The sequence below is a fragment of the Neovison vison genome, chromosome 5 (genome assembly GCF_020171115.1).
Source record: "Neovison vison isolate M4711 chromosome 5, ASM_NN_V1, whole genome shotgun sequence".
NCBI classification, from domain to species: Eukaryota; Metazoa; Chordata; class Mammalia; order Carnivora; family Mustelidae; genus Neogale; species Neogale vison.
The window spans coordinates 104,129,693-104,149,029 of record NC_058095.1 but is presented as its reverse complement, the minus strand read 5'-3'; the positions used below and the strand labels follow the sequence as shown (position 1 = coordinate 104,149,029).

The 19,337-nt window shown below is 37.4% G+C and overlaps 1 protein-coding gene across 1 annotated transcript in view; it reads left to right on the top strand.

Annotated features, from left to right (window-relative positions):
• Positions 1-19,337, top strand: part of LOC122907439 (phosphatidylinositol 3,4,5-trisphosphate 3-phosphatase TPTE2-like) — a 75,658-nt gene that overhangs the window by 41,103 nt on the left and 15,218 nt on the right. The window contains exons 10-14 of the mRNA XM_044250299.1: positions 11,534-11,594; positions 12,615-12,696; positions 12,800-12,888; positions 17,316-17,377; positions 18,714-18,794. Coding sequence (XP_044106234.1) covers positions 11,534-11,594; positions 12,615-12,696; positions 12,800-12,888; positions 17,316-17,377; positions 18,714-18,794 — 375 coding nt within the window. The remainder of the gene's footprint in view (positions 1-11,533; positions 11,595-12,614; positions 12,697-12,799; positions 12,889-17,315; positions 17,378-18,713; positions 18,795-19,337) is intronic.

Below are 19,337 nucleotides of genomic sequence, written 5' to 3'. Positions count from 1 at the left end.
TTTTAAGTCCCACTGGTTGTAAGAACTCACAAAATTAGGCCCTTCTGGTTTTCAAAGCCAAATGTAATGGGGATTCATCTTCCCTACATGGGGTCCCTGATGTGGAGGTTTGTTTTTTGCCCCTCACCATGCCTGCAGCACCCCTCCCTCCTGCAGACAGTTGTATGGGTCTCTTTAGCTCCAGACCATGTCTCTGTCCTTACTACCCTCTTTCAGTGGCCCCTTCTCTACATTTAGCTGTGGAGTTTGTTCTACCAGTCTCCGTGTCATTTTTGGGGTTATTTACACTGATGCATTTATTATGTGTGAGGAGATGAGCTGAAAGTCCTCCTATTCTACCATCTTCCCCAGAAGTCTTTGGTATTATTTTAAATGGTATTTTAAAGTTTCATTTTCTTATTGGCTGCTGTAATATCTATATATCTATAAATCTATATCTATATCTATATCTCTCTATATATAGATATCCAGTACACTTCATAAATTTATACATTCAGCAGACACACGAGAAGATACTCAACATCATCCACGACCAAGGGAAATGCAAATCAAAACCACAATAACACCTCACACCTGTCAGAATGGCTAAAATCAACAACACAAGAAACAACAGGTGTTCGTGAGGATGTAGCAAAAAGGAACCCTGTGCACTGCTGGTGGGAATGCAAACTGGAAGTTTCTCCAAAAACAAAAAAATAGACATATTCTGTGATCCAGGTATTTACCCAAAGAAAACAAAAGACACTAATTCAAAATGATACCTCTAGGTTCATCCATGTTGTTGCAAATAGCAGGATCTCATTCTTTTTTATGGCTCAATAATGTTCTTTGTGTATATACCACCTCTTCTTTAGCCATCCATCTTTTGATGGACACTTGGGTTGTTTCCATATCTTGGCTTTTGTAAATAATGATGCAGTAATGGTGTACCATAGAGGTACAGATACCTTTGTGAATGAGTATTTCTGTTTTCTTTAGGCAACCCAATAGTGAAATTACTGGATCATATGGTAATTCTATTTTTAATTTTTTTCAAGAACCTCTGTACTGTTTTCCACAGTGGGTGTACCAGTTTGCATTCCTACAACCAGTGCACAAGGGTTTCTTTTTCTCCACACCCTCACCAACACTTATTTCTTATCTTTGATTTTAGCCATTCTGACAGGTATAAAGTGATAGCTGATTGTGATTTTGATTTGCATTTCTTTTTCATCTTTTCATGTATGTGTTGGCCATCTCTATATCTTCTTTGAAAAAAATGTCAATTCAGAGGAAAAAGTCTATTCAGGTTTTTTGCCCATTCTTAATTGAATCATATTTTGGGGGGTGTTGACTTGTATAAGTCCTTTATATATTTTGAGTATTAACCCCTTATCAGATATATCATTTGCAAATATCTTCTTCCATTCAGAAGGTGGCTTTTTAGTTTTGTTGGTGGTTTCCTTCACTGTACAAAAACTTATTTGGAATAGTCCTAATAGTTTATATTTACTTTTGTTTCCCTTGACTGAGGACACATATCTAGAAAGATGTTGCAATGACTGATGTCAAACAGTTTACTGCCTATATTTTCTTCAAGAAGTTTTATAGTTTCAGGTCTCACATTTAGATCTTTAATCCAGTATATTTATTTTTGTAGCAAAAAGGAACAAAATGACCATTCTTTTGCATGTAGCTGTCCAGTTTTCTCACCACCACTTATTGAAGAGAGTATCTTTTCCCCTAGTGTACATACAGTCTTGTCTCCATTGTCCTAGATTAATTTTCCCTAATAGTGTAGGGTTATTTCTGGGCTCTCTAATCTGTTCAGTGTGTCCATTTTTGTACCAGTACCATACTATTTTGATTACTATAGCTTTATAGTATATCTCATAATCTGGTTTGTCTTCAGTTTCTTTCATCAGCATTTTATAGTTTTCAGAGCACAGATCTTCCACCTCCTTTGTTAAGTTTATTTCTAGGTTATTTTATTCTTTTTGGTGCAATTGTAAATCAAATTGTTTTCTCTTTCTGCTACTTCATTATTAATGTAAAAAAAAAAAACCAATTTCTGTGCATTAATTTTGTGTCCTGAAACTTTACTGAATTCATGTATTCTAATTGTTTTTTATTAGGGTTTTAGGGTTTTCTCTGTATAATATCATGTAATCTGCAAATAGTGACAGTAACTTCTTCCTTACCAAATTGGATGCTTTTTTTTTTTTTTTTTTTTCTTGTCTGATTGCTATGGTTAGAGCTTCCGGGGGTATGCTGAATAAAAGTGGTAAGAGTGGACATCCTTGTCTTGTTTCTGATCTTAGAGGGAAAACTCTCAATTTTTCACCATTGAGTATGACATCAGCTGTGAGTTTGTCATATATGACCTTCACTGTGTTGAGGTATGTTCTTTCTAAACCCATTTTTGGGAGAGTTTTATCATAAATGAATGTTGAATTTTGTCACATGCTTTTTCTTCATCTGTTGAGATGGTTAAGATGATTGCATGGTTTTTATACTTCATTTTGTTGACGTGGGGTGATTGATTTGCAAATATTGAGCCATTCTTGCAAACCTGGAATAAATCCCACTTGATCATGGTGAATGTTCCTTTTAATATATTGTTAAATATGGTTTGCTAATATTTTGTTGGGAATTTTTGCTTCTGTGTTCTTCAGTGATAATGTTTTATAATTTTGTTTTTTTTGTACTGTGTTTGTCTGTTTTGGTATCAGGGTAATGCTGGCCTCATTAGGCTGTACTTCAAAGCTATACTTTCTTTGCTATTGTTTTGGAATAGATTGAAGACAATAGGTATTAACTCTTTTTTAAATATTTGGTAAATTCACCTATGATCTGTCTGATCCTGGAATTTGTTGGGAGTTTTTTGATTAACAATTCAATTCTGTCAGCAGTAATTTGGTTTTCGAATTTGTATGTCTTCCTGATTCAGTTTAGGATGACTGTATGTTTCGAGGAGTTCATCTATTTTTTTCTAGGTTATCTGATTTTTTGACATATAATTTTTTTGTAGTACACTCTTATAATCTTTCATACCTCTATGGTGTTCTTTGTTAACTCTTTTGTCTCTGGTTTCATTCAGTTCCTTTTGTTTTCTTCTCTTGATCAGTCTGCTAAAGACTTACTGACTTTTTTATGTTTTGAAAGAATTGGTTCTTTATTTCATTGGTCTTTTCTATTCTTAAAGACTCTATTTCATTCATTTATGCTCGATTTTTATTAAGTCTTCCCATCTACTAATTTTGGACTTTACTTTTTTCTCTAGTTTTTTTAGGTTTTTAGACTGAGGTTTTTCTAATATCTTTGGCTTGGCTGGTATATCTATAAATATCCCTTTTAGGACTGTTTTTTCTGGGTCTCAAAGAGTTAGACTATTGTGTTTTCATTTTCATTTGTCTCCATATATTTTTTAATTTGCTCTTCATTTTCTTTGTTGACTCATTTGTTGCTTGGTAGCATGTTGTTTAATCTGCACCTGTTTGGTTTTCCAATTTTTTTTCTGTAATTGGTTTCTATTTCCCCCATTGTGATTAGAAAATACATGCGATATGATTCAATCTTTTTAAATGTATTGAGACTTGTTTTTTGGCCTACCATGTGATATATCCTGGAAAACATTCTGTGTGCATATAAAAAGAAATTGTATTCTGTTGTTTTTGTGTGGCATGTCCTGTATTTATCTGTTAGGTCCATCTGACCTACTGTATTGTTCAAAGACACACTTTCCTTATTGATATTCTGCCTGTATGATATATCTATTTAAAAAGTGCTGTGTTGGGGCGCCTGGGTGGCTCAGTGGGTTAAAGCCTCTGCCTTCGACTCGGGTCATGGTCCCAGGGTCCTGGGATCGAGCCCAGCGTCGGGCTCTCTGCTCATCAGGGAGCCTGCTTCCTCCTCTCTCTCTGCCTACTTGTGATCTCTGTCTGTCAAATAAATAAATAAATAAATAAATAAAAGTGCTGTGTTAAATTCCCCTACTATAATTGTATTACTCTTTCTCCCTTTATGGGTATTAATATTTACTTTAAGTATTTAGGTGCGCCTTTGTTGGGTACATAGATATTTGTAATTGTAGTATCATCTTATTCAATTGATTCTTTATCATTATGTGGTGCCCTACTTACTCTCTTGTAAGTCTTAAAGTTCTGCTTTTTGTGATATAAATATTGTCACCTTGGGGTTTTTTTCCACTTCCTTCTGCATGAAATATCTTTTCCATCCATTCACTTTCAGCCTGAGTGTGTCCTTATATCTGAAATGAGTGTCTTGTAGGCAATGTGTAGATGTATTTTGTTTTTTGTCTACTGGGCCACTCTATGCCTTTTGATTGGAGTGTTTAGAGCACTTATATTTAAGTAATTATTTTCAGTGTGTACTTACTGTCATTTTGATTGTTTTCTGGTTGTTTTTGTGGTTCTTCTCTGTTACTTCTTGTTCCCTTTACTTAAGATTATAAATTTCTGTAGTGTTATTCTTGACTTTCCTTCTCTTTTTTGTGTATCTTTTATAAGTTTTGTGTTGGTGTTTACCATGAGGTTTATATGCGACATTCTATGTATACATCATTCTATATTAAGTTGATGGTCATTTAAGTTCAAACACATTCTAAAAAACTTTTTAAATCCTTCCTCCGGTTTTGTGTTTATGTTGTCATATTTTACATCTTTTTATAATTTTCTTACTTCTAATTAAGGCCTTTTCTCTTCCACTTTAAAAAGTTCCTTTAACATTTCTTTTAAGCCTGGTTGCGTGGTGATGAACTCCTTTAGCTTTTACTTGTCTAGGGAACTCCATCTCTCTCTCTCAATTCTAAATAAAAACCTTTCTGGGTAGTTTACTTGGTTGCAGGTTTTTTCCTTTCAGCACTTTGAATATGTCATACCACTCTCCTCTGGGCTGCAAAGTTCCTGCTGAAAATTCACCTGATAGCCTTATGGGGTTTCCCTTTTTGTAACTTTTTGCTTCGCTCTGACTGCCTTTAAAATTCTGCTTATCATTAACATTTGACATTTTAATTATTCTGTGCTATGGTGTGGCCCTCATCGGGTTCATCTTGCTTGGAATTCTATGGTTCCTGAACCTGGATGTTACTTCCTTCCCCAGGTTAGGGACGTTTTCAGCTATTATTTCTTCAAATATATTTTCTACTCCTTTCTCTTCTCCTTCTGGGGCCCCAATAATGCAAATGCTTACTTATTTGATGTTGTCCAAGAGATCCCTTAACCTATGCTAATTTTTAAAAATTCTTTTTTTGTTTTTGCTATTCAGCTATCTTCTAGATCACTTATGTGTTCTGCATTTGCTAACTTATTGTTGATGCCATCTAGTAGTTTTTTATTTCAGTTATTACATTCTTCAACTCTGATTTGTTCATTTTTGTTTTCTATCTCTTTGTGGAAGTTATCCCTGAGTCTTTCACTTCTTTCTCTAGACCAGTGAGCACCTTTATGATCATAACTTTAAACTTTTTATCAATCATATTGATTAGCTCTGTTTCATTTAGTCTTTTTCTGAGGTTTTGTTTTGTTCTATTATTTGAAGCATATTCCTATGCCTCCCAATTTTGCTTGATTTTCTGTATTTGCTACTATGATTAGAACAGCTTCTTATCCAAAACTTGAAGGAATGGTCTTGTGTACGGTCGTCCCTTGTGTACACTGTGTGTTCCTAGTAACTTTGAGGGGCTGGCTAGACTTGTGGCTTGTGTGATCTGTGGGTACTGGGGTGCTCCATGAGAAGGCTGCCCTGGTGGGATGGCCATAACTGAAGTGTGTCTGAGTCAGGTCATTTCTGGAGCTGTCTACATAGAGAGAGCACCCTGGTAGCACATCTGAAGGTGAAGTGGCTGTAAGCAGAGGGTCCTAGGGCTCTACACACTGAGAGAACCCTTACAAAATAGTTGAAGTGGGTGAAAGCTAGGTGTCCCATGGCTCTCCATGCAGATACTGCTGAGGTGGAGTAAAAGCTTAGGGAGGTCCTGGTTCACCCTGCACAAGTGGCACCCCAGCAGGACAGCTGTTGAAGTAGGTATCAGTGAGGGTGCCTCAGGTTCTCCACACACAACTACTCCCTGGCAGAACTATTGAAGCTGAGGTGGGTGTAGGCCAGGGTGTCTCAAGATGCTTACTGCAAAGGGCTCCTTGGCAAGTTAGCTGGAGCCAAAGCAACTGTGAACCAGGAGGTCCCTGCACACTCTCTGCAATAAGTGCCCTAGCAAGCCATCTGAGCCATTGCGGTGGGGGCCTGCAATATTTCAGGGTGCTTTGCATGCATATGACTTTGATACAATGGCTGGAGGTGTCGTGGGTACCTAGCAGGAGTGTCCCAGTGTGTGTCATACTGGGGCCATTTTGATAGAATGGCTGGGGCTCATGTGGGCTAGGGGCCCAGGGCTCACTGGGGCTCTATACCAGCTTGGATGTGTAAACCGTGCTTCTATCTACACTATCTAGGTAGAAGGGGAGCATGAACTGTGATACTCAACAACCTGTCCAATCTCAAGAGATTTCTAGGAGCTTCCCTAGCATTTGGTGGAGTTCTAGGGCTACAATTTTTTTTTTTAATCCTAGTTGCCCTTTTCAACAATGGCTTATTTTCTTGCCCTAAGGCAGATGAATCTCTAATTGAACCCTCAGTATTGTCCCTCCCCACTATGGTTCACAGTGTCAGAGGTGGGGCTTCCCTTCATTGCTGTGCCTCCCTCTCTCTTGCCGTTCTCTATGTAGCTTCTTTATCTTTTGTTATGCAGAAGCTGTTCAGTCATCCTTCAGTTCTTCAGGAGGAACTATTCTATTAATATTTGTAGATTTGGTGTGGTCATGGAGAAGGTGAAGTCAGGGTCTTCCTACATCACCACTGTGGAATGGAATCTCAGTTTTCCTTATCAGCGGCTATATAATGACCTTTCCTCGCTGCTCTCTAATAACCTTATGGCCATCCCACCGTATACCTGGGGTATGTAGGGTAACTCCTATCTGCTCCATATGTTTTCATCCTTTATTAGGCTAGCCTGGGTGTGTTCTTATGTAATGGCAAAAAGGCAAGAGCTAGAATGGTATCTTATAAGGGTTTTTGCAATTACCTGCTTTATGTCATTCTGTTGACCAAATAAATTCATATGATAGAGCCCAATAGGGAAGGATTAAGTATTTGAATCATTCATGAAATCACTTAAGGCAGGGAAGCTTTTCTATACATGCAAAAAATTAAAAACAATAACTAGTCCATATTCATAATCTTGGGACTTGGGCAGTCAAAATCAATTTACAAATGTTCAAAAAGGTCTTAAGGAGAGTGTGAACCATATCTTATCTAGGTTATGTTATTTGTAAGTTAGACATGATTCTACTACTCCCTTGACCAATTTTGAAAAATTTTCCAAACTGCTATTTAATGTGGAAACTACTTTATTCATTCCATAATGGGAATAGTTATGAAGTAATTTGACCAGGGCCATTGGATGGATTATGGCACTTCAGGGTAGCCATCTTCAAATTGCCAGAATCCATCTCTAGGAATAGAGCATCCTTTGCCAACATTACTTTTCAGTAGGTTGGGCTGAGAACTGTGAGTTAATTACAACTTTTCTAAATGGATTCATTTTTCTTTGTAGATTTAGTGGTGATAAATATAAATTTAGCAACACTTAATATCGGCTAGGGTATTAAAAAGCCACAAAGTTCACTAAGTATATAAGTCAAAGAAAAGATATTACTCTTGGCTTCTAGAGTTTTCTCTAGACCATTGAGATTTTTTTTTTTCAGTTCTTAACACTTATCTCCTTGGGTTATTGACAAAGTTCTAGTAAACCATGATCTTTTTACCATTTTTAATAGACATAATAGAAGAAGAGGTGATAAATCATCAGTTTTCATAAAACTCATGAATCATAAACCACCCCCAAAATCATATCTACTATCCATATGAATATTTACCTTCCTCTTTTGCCAAAGTGTAGGCTTATGTCTGAGCTATTAGTTCAGGTACCTGGGCTGACTGAGAATGAGGCAGTGGAGCTATGCTGGTGCTTGCATGTTCAATGATAACAACGTGTACTGGACAGAGCATGTCTTTGTTGTTTTTAGGATGAAAGCCATCTACAAACTAACAAGTTGGACTAGAGGGTGTGAGATTCAGATATCGGCATGATTAATTTCTGAGAGAATGCAAAGTGGTCATGTCGTTCCCCTTCACTCTTTAGAGGGAATAAATGTGCAGGATTAGACTTTGAACAATGGATAGTAATATGTAGAGCAATGGACAGCAACATGTAGAGCAAACAGTAAGATTTCATATGCAGTAAATTTGTTAATATAAATGTCTAGTGTTTCCAAGAAGTAGCAAGATTGGACATATGTGGGAATAAGGAAGCAAGCAGTATGGTGGAAGTGTCAACAAGTGTGGCCAGTACTGCCACGGCATGCAGGCAAAGAGGTTGCACTTTCATCTCCAGATCATGGAATGTGCTAAGATAGACAGTCGCTTCCAGTGTAAACTCTTCTGGTTAGTTAATATTTTGTGAACACAGAGAAAGAGTTGGCCTACTTAGGACAAAGTTGGAGGTTATTGCAAAAAGGGTTTCAAAGAGTAGACAGCATTTTTCACTTTCCCAAGAGTTTCTGGAATTGTAAACTTAAGGCTATTGAGAAAAAGAAGATCTACATTACCTACATTGCTAAAAATCTTCTTAGTTATCTTTTAGTTTTTGACCTTGGTACAATTATATATTCTTTATTCTGGTTGAGGACAAAAACTATCCATCTAGTCCCCCAAAATGTGGTTTCTTGGCAGAGTTGAACTGTCTTTTAGATGCTTTTTGTCTCTGTTGAGCTAGTTAGTTTAAGAGGTATTTATAGTCTTCAGGTAAACTATTTAGATCAGAAAACATAGCAGCAAGTTATCTTTGTATTGAGTCAAGGATGGACTCTTGGAGAAAATTCAGACCTTGAGATCATTTTTTTTTAAACATATAGAGAAATATGAGGTGATTTTTTTTAAATCCCTAAAACTTAGCCATCCAAGTATTTTTTTAAAAAGATTTTTATTTATGTATTTGACAGAGAGAGAGAAATATCACAAGTAGGCAGAAAGGCAGGCAGAGGGGAAGGGAGATGCAGGTTCCTTGCTAAGCAGAGAGCCTGATGCGGGACTTGATCCCAGGACCCTGAGATCATGACCTGAGCCGAAGGCAGAGGTTTAACCCAGTGAGCCACCCAGACGCCCCCCAGGTTTTTCTTTTTCTTTTTTTTTTTTCATTAAAATAGCAAATGCTGAATATCCGTAAGTGTGGTATACTAAGGAAGACTGCACAGAAATTAAACACTGTGATATGTTTGCTTATTGAGATAATGAAGGGCAAAACGGTATTCTAATGGTTGTGTGATATTTCATTAGTGCTATAATCAAGCTTGAATGTTGGATAGTTAGGTGTCAGTAACATTAATAATGCGGCTGGTGGTGAGTATTATGGAGGACATGTATTGCATGGAGCACTGGGTGTGGTGCATAAACAATGAATTCTGGAACACTGAAAAGAAATTTTAAAAAACATTAATAGGGGCGCCTGGGTGGCTCAGTGGATTAAGCCGCTGCCTTCAGTTCGGGTCATGATCCCAGGGTCCTGGGATCGAGCCCCGTATCGGGCTCTCTGCTCTGTGGGAAGCCTGCTTTCTCCTCTCTCTCTGCCTGCCTCTCACCAACTTCTGATCTCTGTCTGTCAAATAAATAAAATAAATCTTTAAAAAAAAACATTAATAATGCAGCATCAGAGGCACAAAGGTTTAAAGGCATAAAGCCTTTTCTTATAGGTTCCTAGGAATAAAATTACCTTGTTATGGAGTATGAGTATTTTGGGAGTTCTCAATATATATTGCCAAATCCAAGGGATTATGTTAGCAATAAATCAAAAGCTTTATTTTCATGCCATCTTTGCAAGCATTGGATTTTCCCATTTGAAAAGGAAAAGGCTAATTTGATGGGTGAAAATGAGATTTTATTGTTGTTTAGACTTTTCTGTTGGTAAGGTAAACATTTATCTATATAATTTGTTATGCAGTTAAATTTTCTCTTTAATGAATTTATTTATGTCCTAGGCCCATTTATCTATAAGTTGAGGGAGTATTATTTAAATTGTTTTGAGTTACTAGTTTATAGTTAATATTAGACATAGTTCCCATTCACTCCATTTTACTGAAAATGAATCTTGTTCATTGCACTGTGGCATTTTTAATGGAAATCTCCAATTTTAAAAGTCGAACCTAAGTCTGTTGATCTTCCATTGATTCAATATTTTGTTTTTCTTGATCTAAAGAATTGATTAATATGCACTTGAACTTCCTAGAGATATTTGTGGGTTTTTAAAAATCTCTGATTCTTTACTCCATCTGGATTTCATTTTAGTGTAAAGGATCTCATGAAATCTTGATGCATATGAGTCTATTCCCCCATTCCAGCATTATACAGACTCAGAGTATTTATCTTTTTTATTTACTATTTCCTACTGACAATTTAACCACTTGATCATTTTGACGTTTTTTCTTTTTCTCAATATGAATCTAGTAAACATTGCTCAGGGTAGTATGCTCATCAATTTTTAAGCCTTTTTACAGTCATTTTGTTGTACAGAGACACATGGTCTGTGTGTGTTTCAATTTGTTAGAAGTACTGTATTTGTATGTGATAGTAACTGTACTTTAGGTCACTATTTCTTATTTGAAAAGTTATGCATATATGCATATTTGTGTGTGTGTGTATATATATATATGCACATACATGCATATGTATTCATTTTAGAAAATATGCAAAGGTGATCCAAAGTCTCCATATTGCCACCACTTAATTAAAATTTAATATAATGTGTTTATGTTTTTTTATCATGCATATATAGACACACAATCATACCACACATTTTTGCATTACTTATTCATTTAAATAGTGCATAGGTTGACTGTAATATCCAGATCATGATCTAAAAAAACTATCTATTTGGGCACCTGGGTAGCTCAGTTGGTTGAGCCTGTGATTCTTGGTTCTGGTTCAGGTCATGATCTCAGGGTTGTGAGATGGAGGCCCACATCAGGCTCCATGCTAAGTGGGGAGTCTGCTAAAGATTCTCTCCCCCTCTTCCTCTTACTCATGTTCTCCCTCTCTTTTTTCTAAAATAAATCAACCTTTTTAAAAAATTAAAAAAAATAATCTATTCAAAAATAGATCTAGATAAGAATCATATATTACTATGAAATCATAATTTTCACCTATTTACATAAGGCTAGCTAACTGTCTCTGTTAGCTTTAAGCAATGTGTATTTATAGTAGACGTTATTCAGGTAGTCATGCACAACATTGTGGACTATTTGAAAACTGTCAGTGGATAAGCTAGGACTTGGAATATAGGTACTCTATTCCCTAAATCTCCCCTAAAAGGTGCTAAGTGAAAGACAAGTGAATAAAAGGTAATGACCATTCTGGCTTACTCCTAAGGAATAGCTTATATTGATGCCATATGGATTTATGTATGACATGTGTCTATTTTTTCTAGGAAGTTGTGCGGTTCTTAGATACCAAACATCGAGAACACTATCAAGTCTACAATCTATGCAGTATGTACATGACCAGATGTTTTGCTACTATTGATATGAAACAGATCACTACATATAAGATGATTCAGTCTTCACATTTCATTTAATCATAAGTATTTGGTGGGTGATGGGAAATAAGTTTAAAAATCTCCATCGTGCGTTGGTTCTGTTCTGTAGGGGAAAAAATATCTCAATAGTATAAATGCCCTGTGGGGGAGACAGGAAGCTTAAGTTGAGGCAGAGCCATTTTGGGTAGAATCTGCTCTAGTGGTATTAGGTTTAGGAAAATACTTCTGTTTTCCCTGCTGGCTTGTGTTTTGAAGACAGACAATTCAAAAAATACATTTCCTAATTCACTAGGAGTGGGGTGTGAGGAGAGCAAAACCCAAATGAAAAAAATCCCAATAGTCAATAAACAAGGGAAAATGTGCTCAAAAACAAAACCTGTAGAAAAGAGATTATATCCCCACTTAGTATTCTGTCTTGTCTTTTTTTCTTCCTATATATTAAACAGACATTTTCAGGAGGCAAGCATTCTGGTTGCCCACATATACTTCTCCTCTGTGGTAATATGTGGTAATATGATGAGTAACCTACTATAAAATTAAAAGTAAGGCCTGTTAAGTCCAAATAAGTTGGGTTACTCAAGATGGACAAACCACTGCTATCTCTGTTTTTCAGACCCTTAATATTCTTAAAAGCAACAAGAGCCAGTAAGAAAGCTCCTTTTAATGCCAAATAAGGGGGATGCCTGGGTGGCTCAGTTGGTTAAGCATCTGCCTTTTTCTCAGGTTATGATCCCAGAGTCCTGGATCGAGTCCCAAATCTGGCTCCCTGCTCAATGAGGAGCCTGTTTCTCCCCCTCCCTCTGCTATGCCCCCTGCTTGTGCACGCTCTCTCTCTTTCTGACAAATAAATAAAATCTTTAAAAAAAGTTAAGGTGAATAGGCATTTATAATAAAAGGTATAACTTCTTCATAACTTGGTCATTTACTGTGTTTATTAGGCATAGCTATCTGACCTATATATTATTTATTTTAGGTGAAAGAGCTTATAATCCTAAATACTTCCATGACAGGGTCAAGCGAATCAAGATTGATGATCACAATGTCCCCAGTCTAAGGTAAATTTCATGCCAAGATGGCTGTCAAAAGAAAGCTAAATATACTGGACTTGATTTTTTGGATGAATTTTAATTCAACTAAAAATTTTACATTTGAAATCAGTGAGATGGTGGCATTCGCCAAGGAAGTGAATGAGTGGATGTCTCAAGATGATGAAAACATCGTAGTGATCCACTGTAAGGGAGGCAAAGGTAAAAATATTTTTAAATTTTCTTTTTCTAAATAAATATCAAGACATTAAAGTACAAGAAGAAGGTACATACTGTTATTAGTAATAATAGTTGTTAAAATTTTGGAAGGGGGGTCACCTAGGTGGTGTAATTGTTAAGCATCTGACTCCTGGTTTCAGCTAAGGTCCTGATCTCAGGGTGGGGAGATCAAGTCCTTCACCAGGCTCTGCGCTCAGCACAGAGTCTGCTTAAGTTTCTCTCTTCCTCTGCCCTTCTGCTCCCCACCCTGCTCTCTCTCACTCTTTCTCTCAAATCTCTCAAATAAATGAATACATTTTTTTAAAAAATAGTTAACATTTTTTGATGTTTGCTTCAAGACTAAAGGAAGAGAAGGAAAGGAAGTGGGGGGTGGAAGGTGAATACTAAAGGGAAGAAAATAGGAATAACAAAACTAAGAAAGATTGAGCATATTTTTTCTTACTTATTGACTACTTGAGTTTCTTCATTTTTGATTTGCAAAAATATGTATGAAAGTAAAAATGTTTAATTTTAAAAACTGTCAGAGCAGATTTAAAAAAAATTTTAAGAAATGTATAATGTGTTTTTATCCCTAGGGGTACAGGTCTGTGACTTGCCAGGTTTACACATTTCACAGTACTCATCATAGCACATACCCTCTCCAATGTCCATTTCCCCACCACCCTATCCCATCCCCACTCCCCTCAGCAACCCTCAGTCTGTTTTTTGAGATTGAGTCTTTTATGGTTTGTCTCCCTCCCGATCCCATCTTCTTTCATTTTTTCTTTTCCTACCCCCCAAACTCCCCATGTTGCATCTCCACTTCCTCATATCAGGGAGATCATATGAGAGTTGTCTTTCTCCGACTGGCTACTTCGCTAAGCATAATACCCTCTAGCTCCATCCACATCATCACAAATAGCAAGATTTCATTTCTTTTGATGACTGCATAGTATTCCATTGTATATATAAACCACATCTTCTTTATCCATTCATCTGTTGGTAGACATCTAGGTTCTTTCCATAGTTTGGCTATTGTGGACATTGCTGCCATAAACATTCGGGTGCACATGCCCCTTTGGAGCACCACGTTTATATCTTTAGGATATATACCCAACAGCACAATCGCTGGGTCATAGGGTAGCTCTATTTTCAGTTTTTTGAGGAACCTCCACACTGTTCTCCAGAGTGACTGCACCAGCTTGTATTCCCACCAGCAGTGTAGGAGGGTTCCCCTTTCTCTGCATCCTCGCCAGCATCTGTCATTTTCTGACTTGTTAATTTTAGCCATTCTGACTGGTGTGAGGTGGTATCTCATTGTGATTTTGATTTGTATTTCCCTGATGCCGAGAGATGTGGAGCATTTTTTCATGTGTCTGTTGGCCATCTGGATGTCTTCTTTGCAGAAATGTCTGTTCATGTCCTCTGCCCATTTCTTGATTGGAGTATTTGTTCTTTGGGTGTTAAGTTTGCTAAGCTCTTTATAGATTTTGGATACCAGCCCTTTATCTGATATGTCATTTGCAAATATCTTCTCCCATTCTGTCACTTGTCTTTTGGTTTGGTTAACTGTTTCCTTTGTTGTGCAAAAGCTTTTGATCTTGATGAAATCCCAGTAGTTCATTTTTGCCTTTGCTTCCCTTGCCTTTGGCGATGTTCCTAGGAAGAAGTTGCTGCGGCTGAGGTCAAAGAGGTTGCTGCCTGTGTTCTCCTCAAGGATTTGGATGGATTCCTTTCTCACATGGAGGTCCTTCATCCATTTGGAGTCTATTTTCGTGTATGGTGTAAGGAAGAGGTCCAATTTCATTTTTCTGCATGTGGCTGTCCAATTTTCCCAGCACCATTTGTTGAAGAGGCTGTCTTTTTCCAATTGGACATTCTTTCCTGCTTTGTCGAAGATTAGTTGACCATAGAGTTGAGGGTCTATTTCTGGGCTCTCTATTCTGTTCCATTGATCTATGTGTCTGTTTTTGTACCAGTACCATACTGTCTTGATGATGTCAGCTTTGTAACAGAGCTTGAAGTCCAGAATTATGATGCCACCAACTTTGGTTTTCTTTTTCAGTATTCCTTTGGCTATTTGAGGTCTTTTCTGGTTGCATATAAATTTTAAGATTATTTGTTCTATTTCTTTGAAAAAAAATGGATAGGATTGCATTATATGTGTAGATTGCTTTAGGTAGCATAGACATTTTCACAATATTTGTTCTTCCAATCCATGAGCATGGAACATTTTTCCATTTCTTTGCGTCTTCCTCAATTTCTTTTATGAGTACTTCATAGTTTTCTGAGTATAGATTCTTTGCCTATTTGGTTGGGTTTATTCCTAGGTATCTTACAGTTTTGGGTGCAGTTGTAAATGAGATTGACCCCTTAATTTCTCTTTCTTCTGTCTTGCTGTTGGTGTATAGAAATGCAACTGATTTCTACACATTGATTTTATATCCTGACATTTTACTGATTTACTGTACAAATAGTAGCAGATTTGGAGTAGAGTCTTTTGGGGGTTTCCACATAAACTATCATACTATCTGCAAAGAGTGACAGTTTGACTTCTTCTTTGCCAATTTGGATGCCTTTAATTTCTTTTTATTGTCTCATTGCTAAGGCTAGAACTTCTAGTGCTATGTTGAATAGCAGTGGTGATAATGGACATCCCTTCCGTGTTCCTGACCTTGGCAGAAAAGCTCTCAGTTTTTCTCCATTGAGAATGATATTTGCGGTGGGTTTTTCATAGATGGCTTTGATGATATTGAGGTATGTACCCTCTATGCCTACACTGTGAAGAGTTTTGGTCAAGAAAGGATGCTATACTTTGTCAAATGCTTTTTCAGCATCTAGAAAAGTTGGGTATTCATCCTTTCTGATGAGGCATAATATTCCTTTATATATATATAAACCATACCCTCTTTACCCATTAGTCCGTTGAAGGGCATCTTGGTTCTCTCCACAGTTTGGCAACTGTGACCATTGCTGCTATGAACATTAGGGAACAGATGGCCCTTCTTTTCTCTCCATCTGTATCTTTGGGGTAAATACCCAGTAGTGCAATTGCAGGTCATAGGGTAACTCTATTTTTGATTTCTTAAGGAATCTCCACACTGTTTTGCAAAGCTTATGTTTTAAATTAAGATAAATGACTGAAGGTAAGTATGTATCTTTTTATGCTTCCCTGCCTTGACTTCACTTGATTGGATGATAGGATATGTACTGTGTCTGTGACTGTACACAGCCATAGGGACATGGAATCTGCAAAAGTGTTTTTCAGATGGGAAAATACCAGTTATAGAGACCCAGCGATGGCCTCCAGACAGAACTGAAATGTTAACAGTCTTTACCACTGAGAGCAGGGTTGGTAATAGTCAGGAATTCCTTTAGTAAGAAGCCTTTATATCACAGCACGAGGTGGTAAAAAGTCTTTTTTGGAAGTACTTGGCTTAGAATGTTTTCCAAACTATGGGTTGTAAAATAAGTTTGAATGTTCATTGAAAAAAAAAAAGAATAGGAAGTAGTATATATCTAAAGTTAAAAGGGTAAGCTTGAAATTACACAAAGTAAGTTCAGCATACACTGGCTAAGACAAAAGCTACAGATAAGTGTAGAAATAAAAGACACACTGTATATTTTAAATCAAATTTTGTATAGCAGGGCAAAAATATAATTTAGAGTAAAACATAAATTTTGAGGATGAAATAACATGAAATCAAGGGTTTGCTTTAAAATGCTATAGGGAGTGCCTGGGTCACTCAGTTGGTTCAGGGTCATGAGTTCAAGCCCTACACTGGGCTCTGTGCTGGGTGTGGATCATACTTACAAAAAGTTTTAAAAATGAAATGCTGTGGAAGAAGAGAGGAAGAAAAACATGGAAGGAAGGAAGAGGAGTGAAACAAGGACAACAATATAATATACTCTGGGAAACAGATATTATGGGGTTTGTTATACTCTTCTGTTTACTTTCATGTATGTTTCATAACACACTTAAAGACAAAAATAGAAGGAAAAAATGGGTGTTATAAATGCTATGTCGTGTTTTGGGTTCTGATCATGTTTTATCTTTTATAGGTATTTTTATTTATGTTAGTTGGAAAAACAGGGTGTGTAATTAGTTCTTAACTGGTAAGTAGCTCTTTAGCTCTAGGGTCCTAGAGGAGACCTCACTGGCTCTGCCCGTTACTGCAGTCCCCAGCAGCAGGGATTCAAGAACAGTATACACGTGCGCACGTGTTTTTGGGCACCCAGGACAGAATTCTAGATACAACCTCAGAGCAATGAAACAGCTTTTGCTATTTCTGAATTGAAATCTTTTGAATAAGCCCTTTCAGAGGGAAAGAAAATGGATCCCAAATGAGCTCTTTGAATATTTCTGACAGCATCTTTATACCAAATACTGCCATGAACAGGTTGTTCATGGACTAACTTTTCTTTTGCAGGAAGAACTGGAACAATGATTTGTGCCTGCCTTATTGCCAGTGGAATATTTACAACTGCAGAGGTAGGAAAGATGTTACCACAGACTATCTTGTGCTGATTGAATCTGATAGTTCTGAAACCTCACTGGTAGGATGTTAAGATGGTTCTTTGAGTCGTGGTACTTAATGAAGTTGTGATTAGAGATCCACTTATTAGAAAGCCTCGTTTTGATTAGTCCTTTTTTATTTTTTTTCCAAAATTTTCTTTACATTCTAGTTAGTTAATATACCATATTTCCTAGTTTAATTTTCACTGGTTAGTAACTGACCTAGATGCCTCTTAGTCTGGGCCAGGGCTAGGGTGAGGTCAGTGAGAAACTCCCCTCAGGCACAAAATTTAAGGGAATGCCAAAATTTTCAGTAGTTAAGAGAAATAATTGAATGCAGTATGTTTAAAATTAAGATTAATGAAAAAAATTCATGATGTCTACAATAATAACAACATTTTAAATAAAGGCAGGGTCTATTAGGGACAGGATTAAAGGCGGGGTGGTAAAGTCAAGCTGTCCAAGTGTAAAACAACTCCACAGTCATAATGCTTCCTACAGCTCAGTTGCTCCCAGCCCCATTCTTATGCCCCCAGTTAGGAGACGGTCTCCTTTCTCACAAGAATAATATCAAGATTGGTTTGGTAGGTTCTCCAAAGGACGTCCAACATACCTAGAAGCACTAGGTAGGTGAAAGGTGCATTTTTCAATGCAGAACAAAATCTCTCCTTGATGTTATTAACCTCTCATAGTCAATATCTATGGGATCTATTGGAGGCTGGGCCCTCTGAAAATTTCTGCAGAGACAGGGTGGGCTATTTCCAGTTCTTAAAGTGGGGTTCTCAGTCTTATTACTGCCATGATTGTGCTGAGAAGCTCCCACTGAATGGACATGGCCAGCAGCTCTGCTCCCCACTTGGCCAGCAGTCTGAGAGGAGAAACTTCGGGTTGTCTCCAGTGCCCCACCCTCTGGTGCCACCATCTGCTTTATCCCTAATTTGAGACACACAGGTTAGGAAAATGGAGGCTCTTCCCCAGTGTTTTCCAAAGTGGGTCCAATCTTTCAGTGAATTGTAAAGTCACCTTGTTGGGTTGTGACTAGCTTTTTTAAAAATAAAATGGACTAGATTCGAATAGAAAATATCAAAAGGTATGTGTTGTTTTGTGAAACTTTGGTTTCAGTTGTACGCAAGTACGTGTTTGTGCAAAAACCTTGATACGATTTTTTGTTGTTGTTAACTTTAGTTTGAGTAAACTCTGCCTAAAGGCTGCAGACTTAAGGAAATAATGTGCCGTTAGAACCTTTAAGAATGCCTTCCACAGGAAAAGAAAGTGCATATGAGCCATGATTGTGTTGCCCCCTTTTCTGTAGGACAGCCTTTTTTATTTTGGAGAACGGCGAACAGATAAAAGCTCCAGTACTAAATTTCAGGGAGTTGAAACCCCTTCTCAGGTAAGTTGTCATTCTTAAAAGGGGGGACCTTTGGGGGAGTTCAGCACCCATTATTTGGTTTCACTGTGCACTCCTTTCCTCTCGTGATCGGGCCGCACCACTCAGGTGCCTGTGACAGGCCTGGATCCCTCCCAGGGCCAGAGAGCCATGTCTATGAGTACCCCCCACCACACACACACCCTGCCCTGGGGAATCCTGCTCTCCATTTAACATTGGTCACTGCTTACGGAGTTCAAGAGTTGATTCCTTCCCAAAGTAGAAAGGTCTAATTTCTAAGATTCAAGACTCGAAGATTATGAAAAAATCACTAGCCTTTGATTTCTCTCTGAGAGGAAATGAGTCTTTCACAAACTGCTACTTGGGCCATTCACCTCTTGCAGAACATCTCGTGTGTGTGTGTGTGTGTGTGTGTGTGTGTGAGAGAGAGAGAGAGAGAGAGAGAATCAAAGAAAGAGACAAGAGGGGGCTCCCGTATTTTGAAAGAAAAAGGGGAAATTAACATCTTACCAAACCTATTCCAGACACTATTATACTTTGACATAT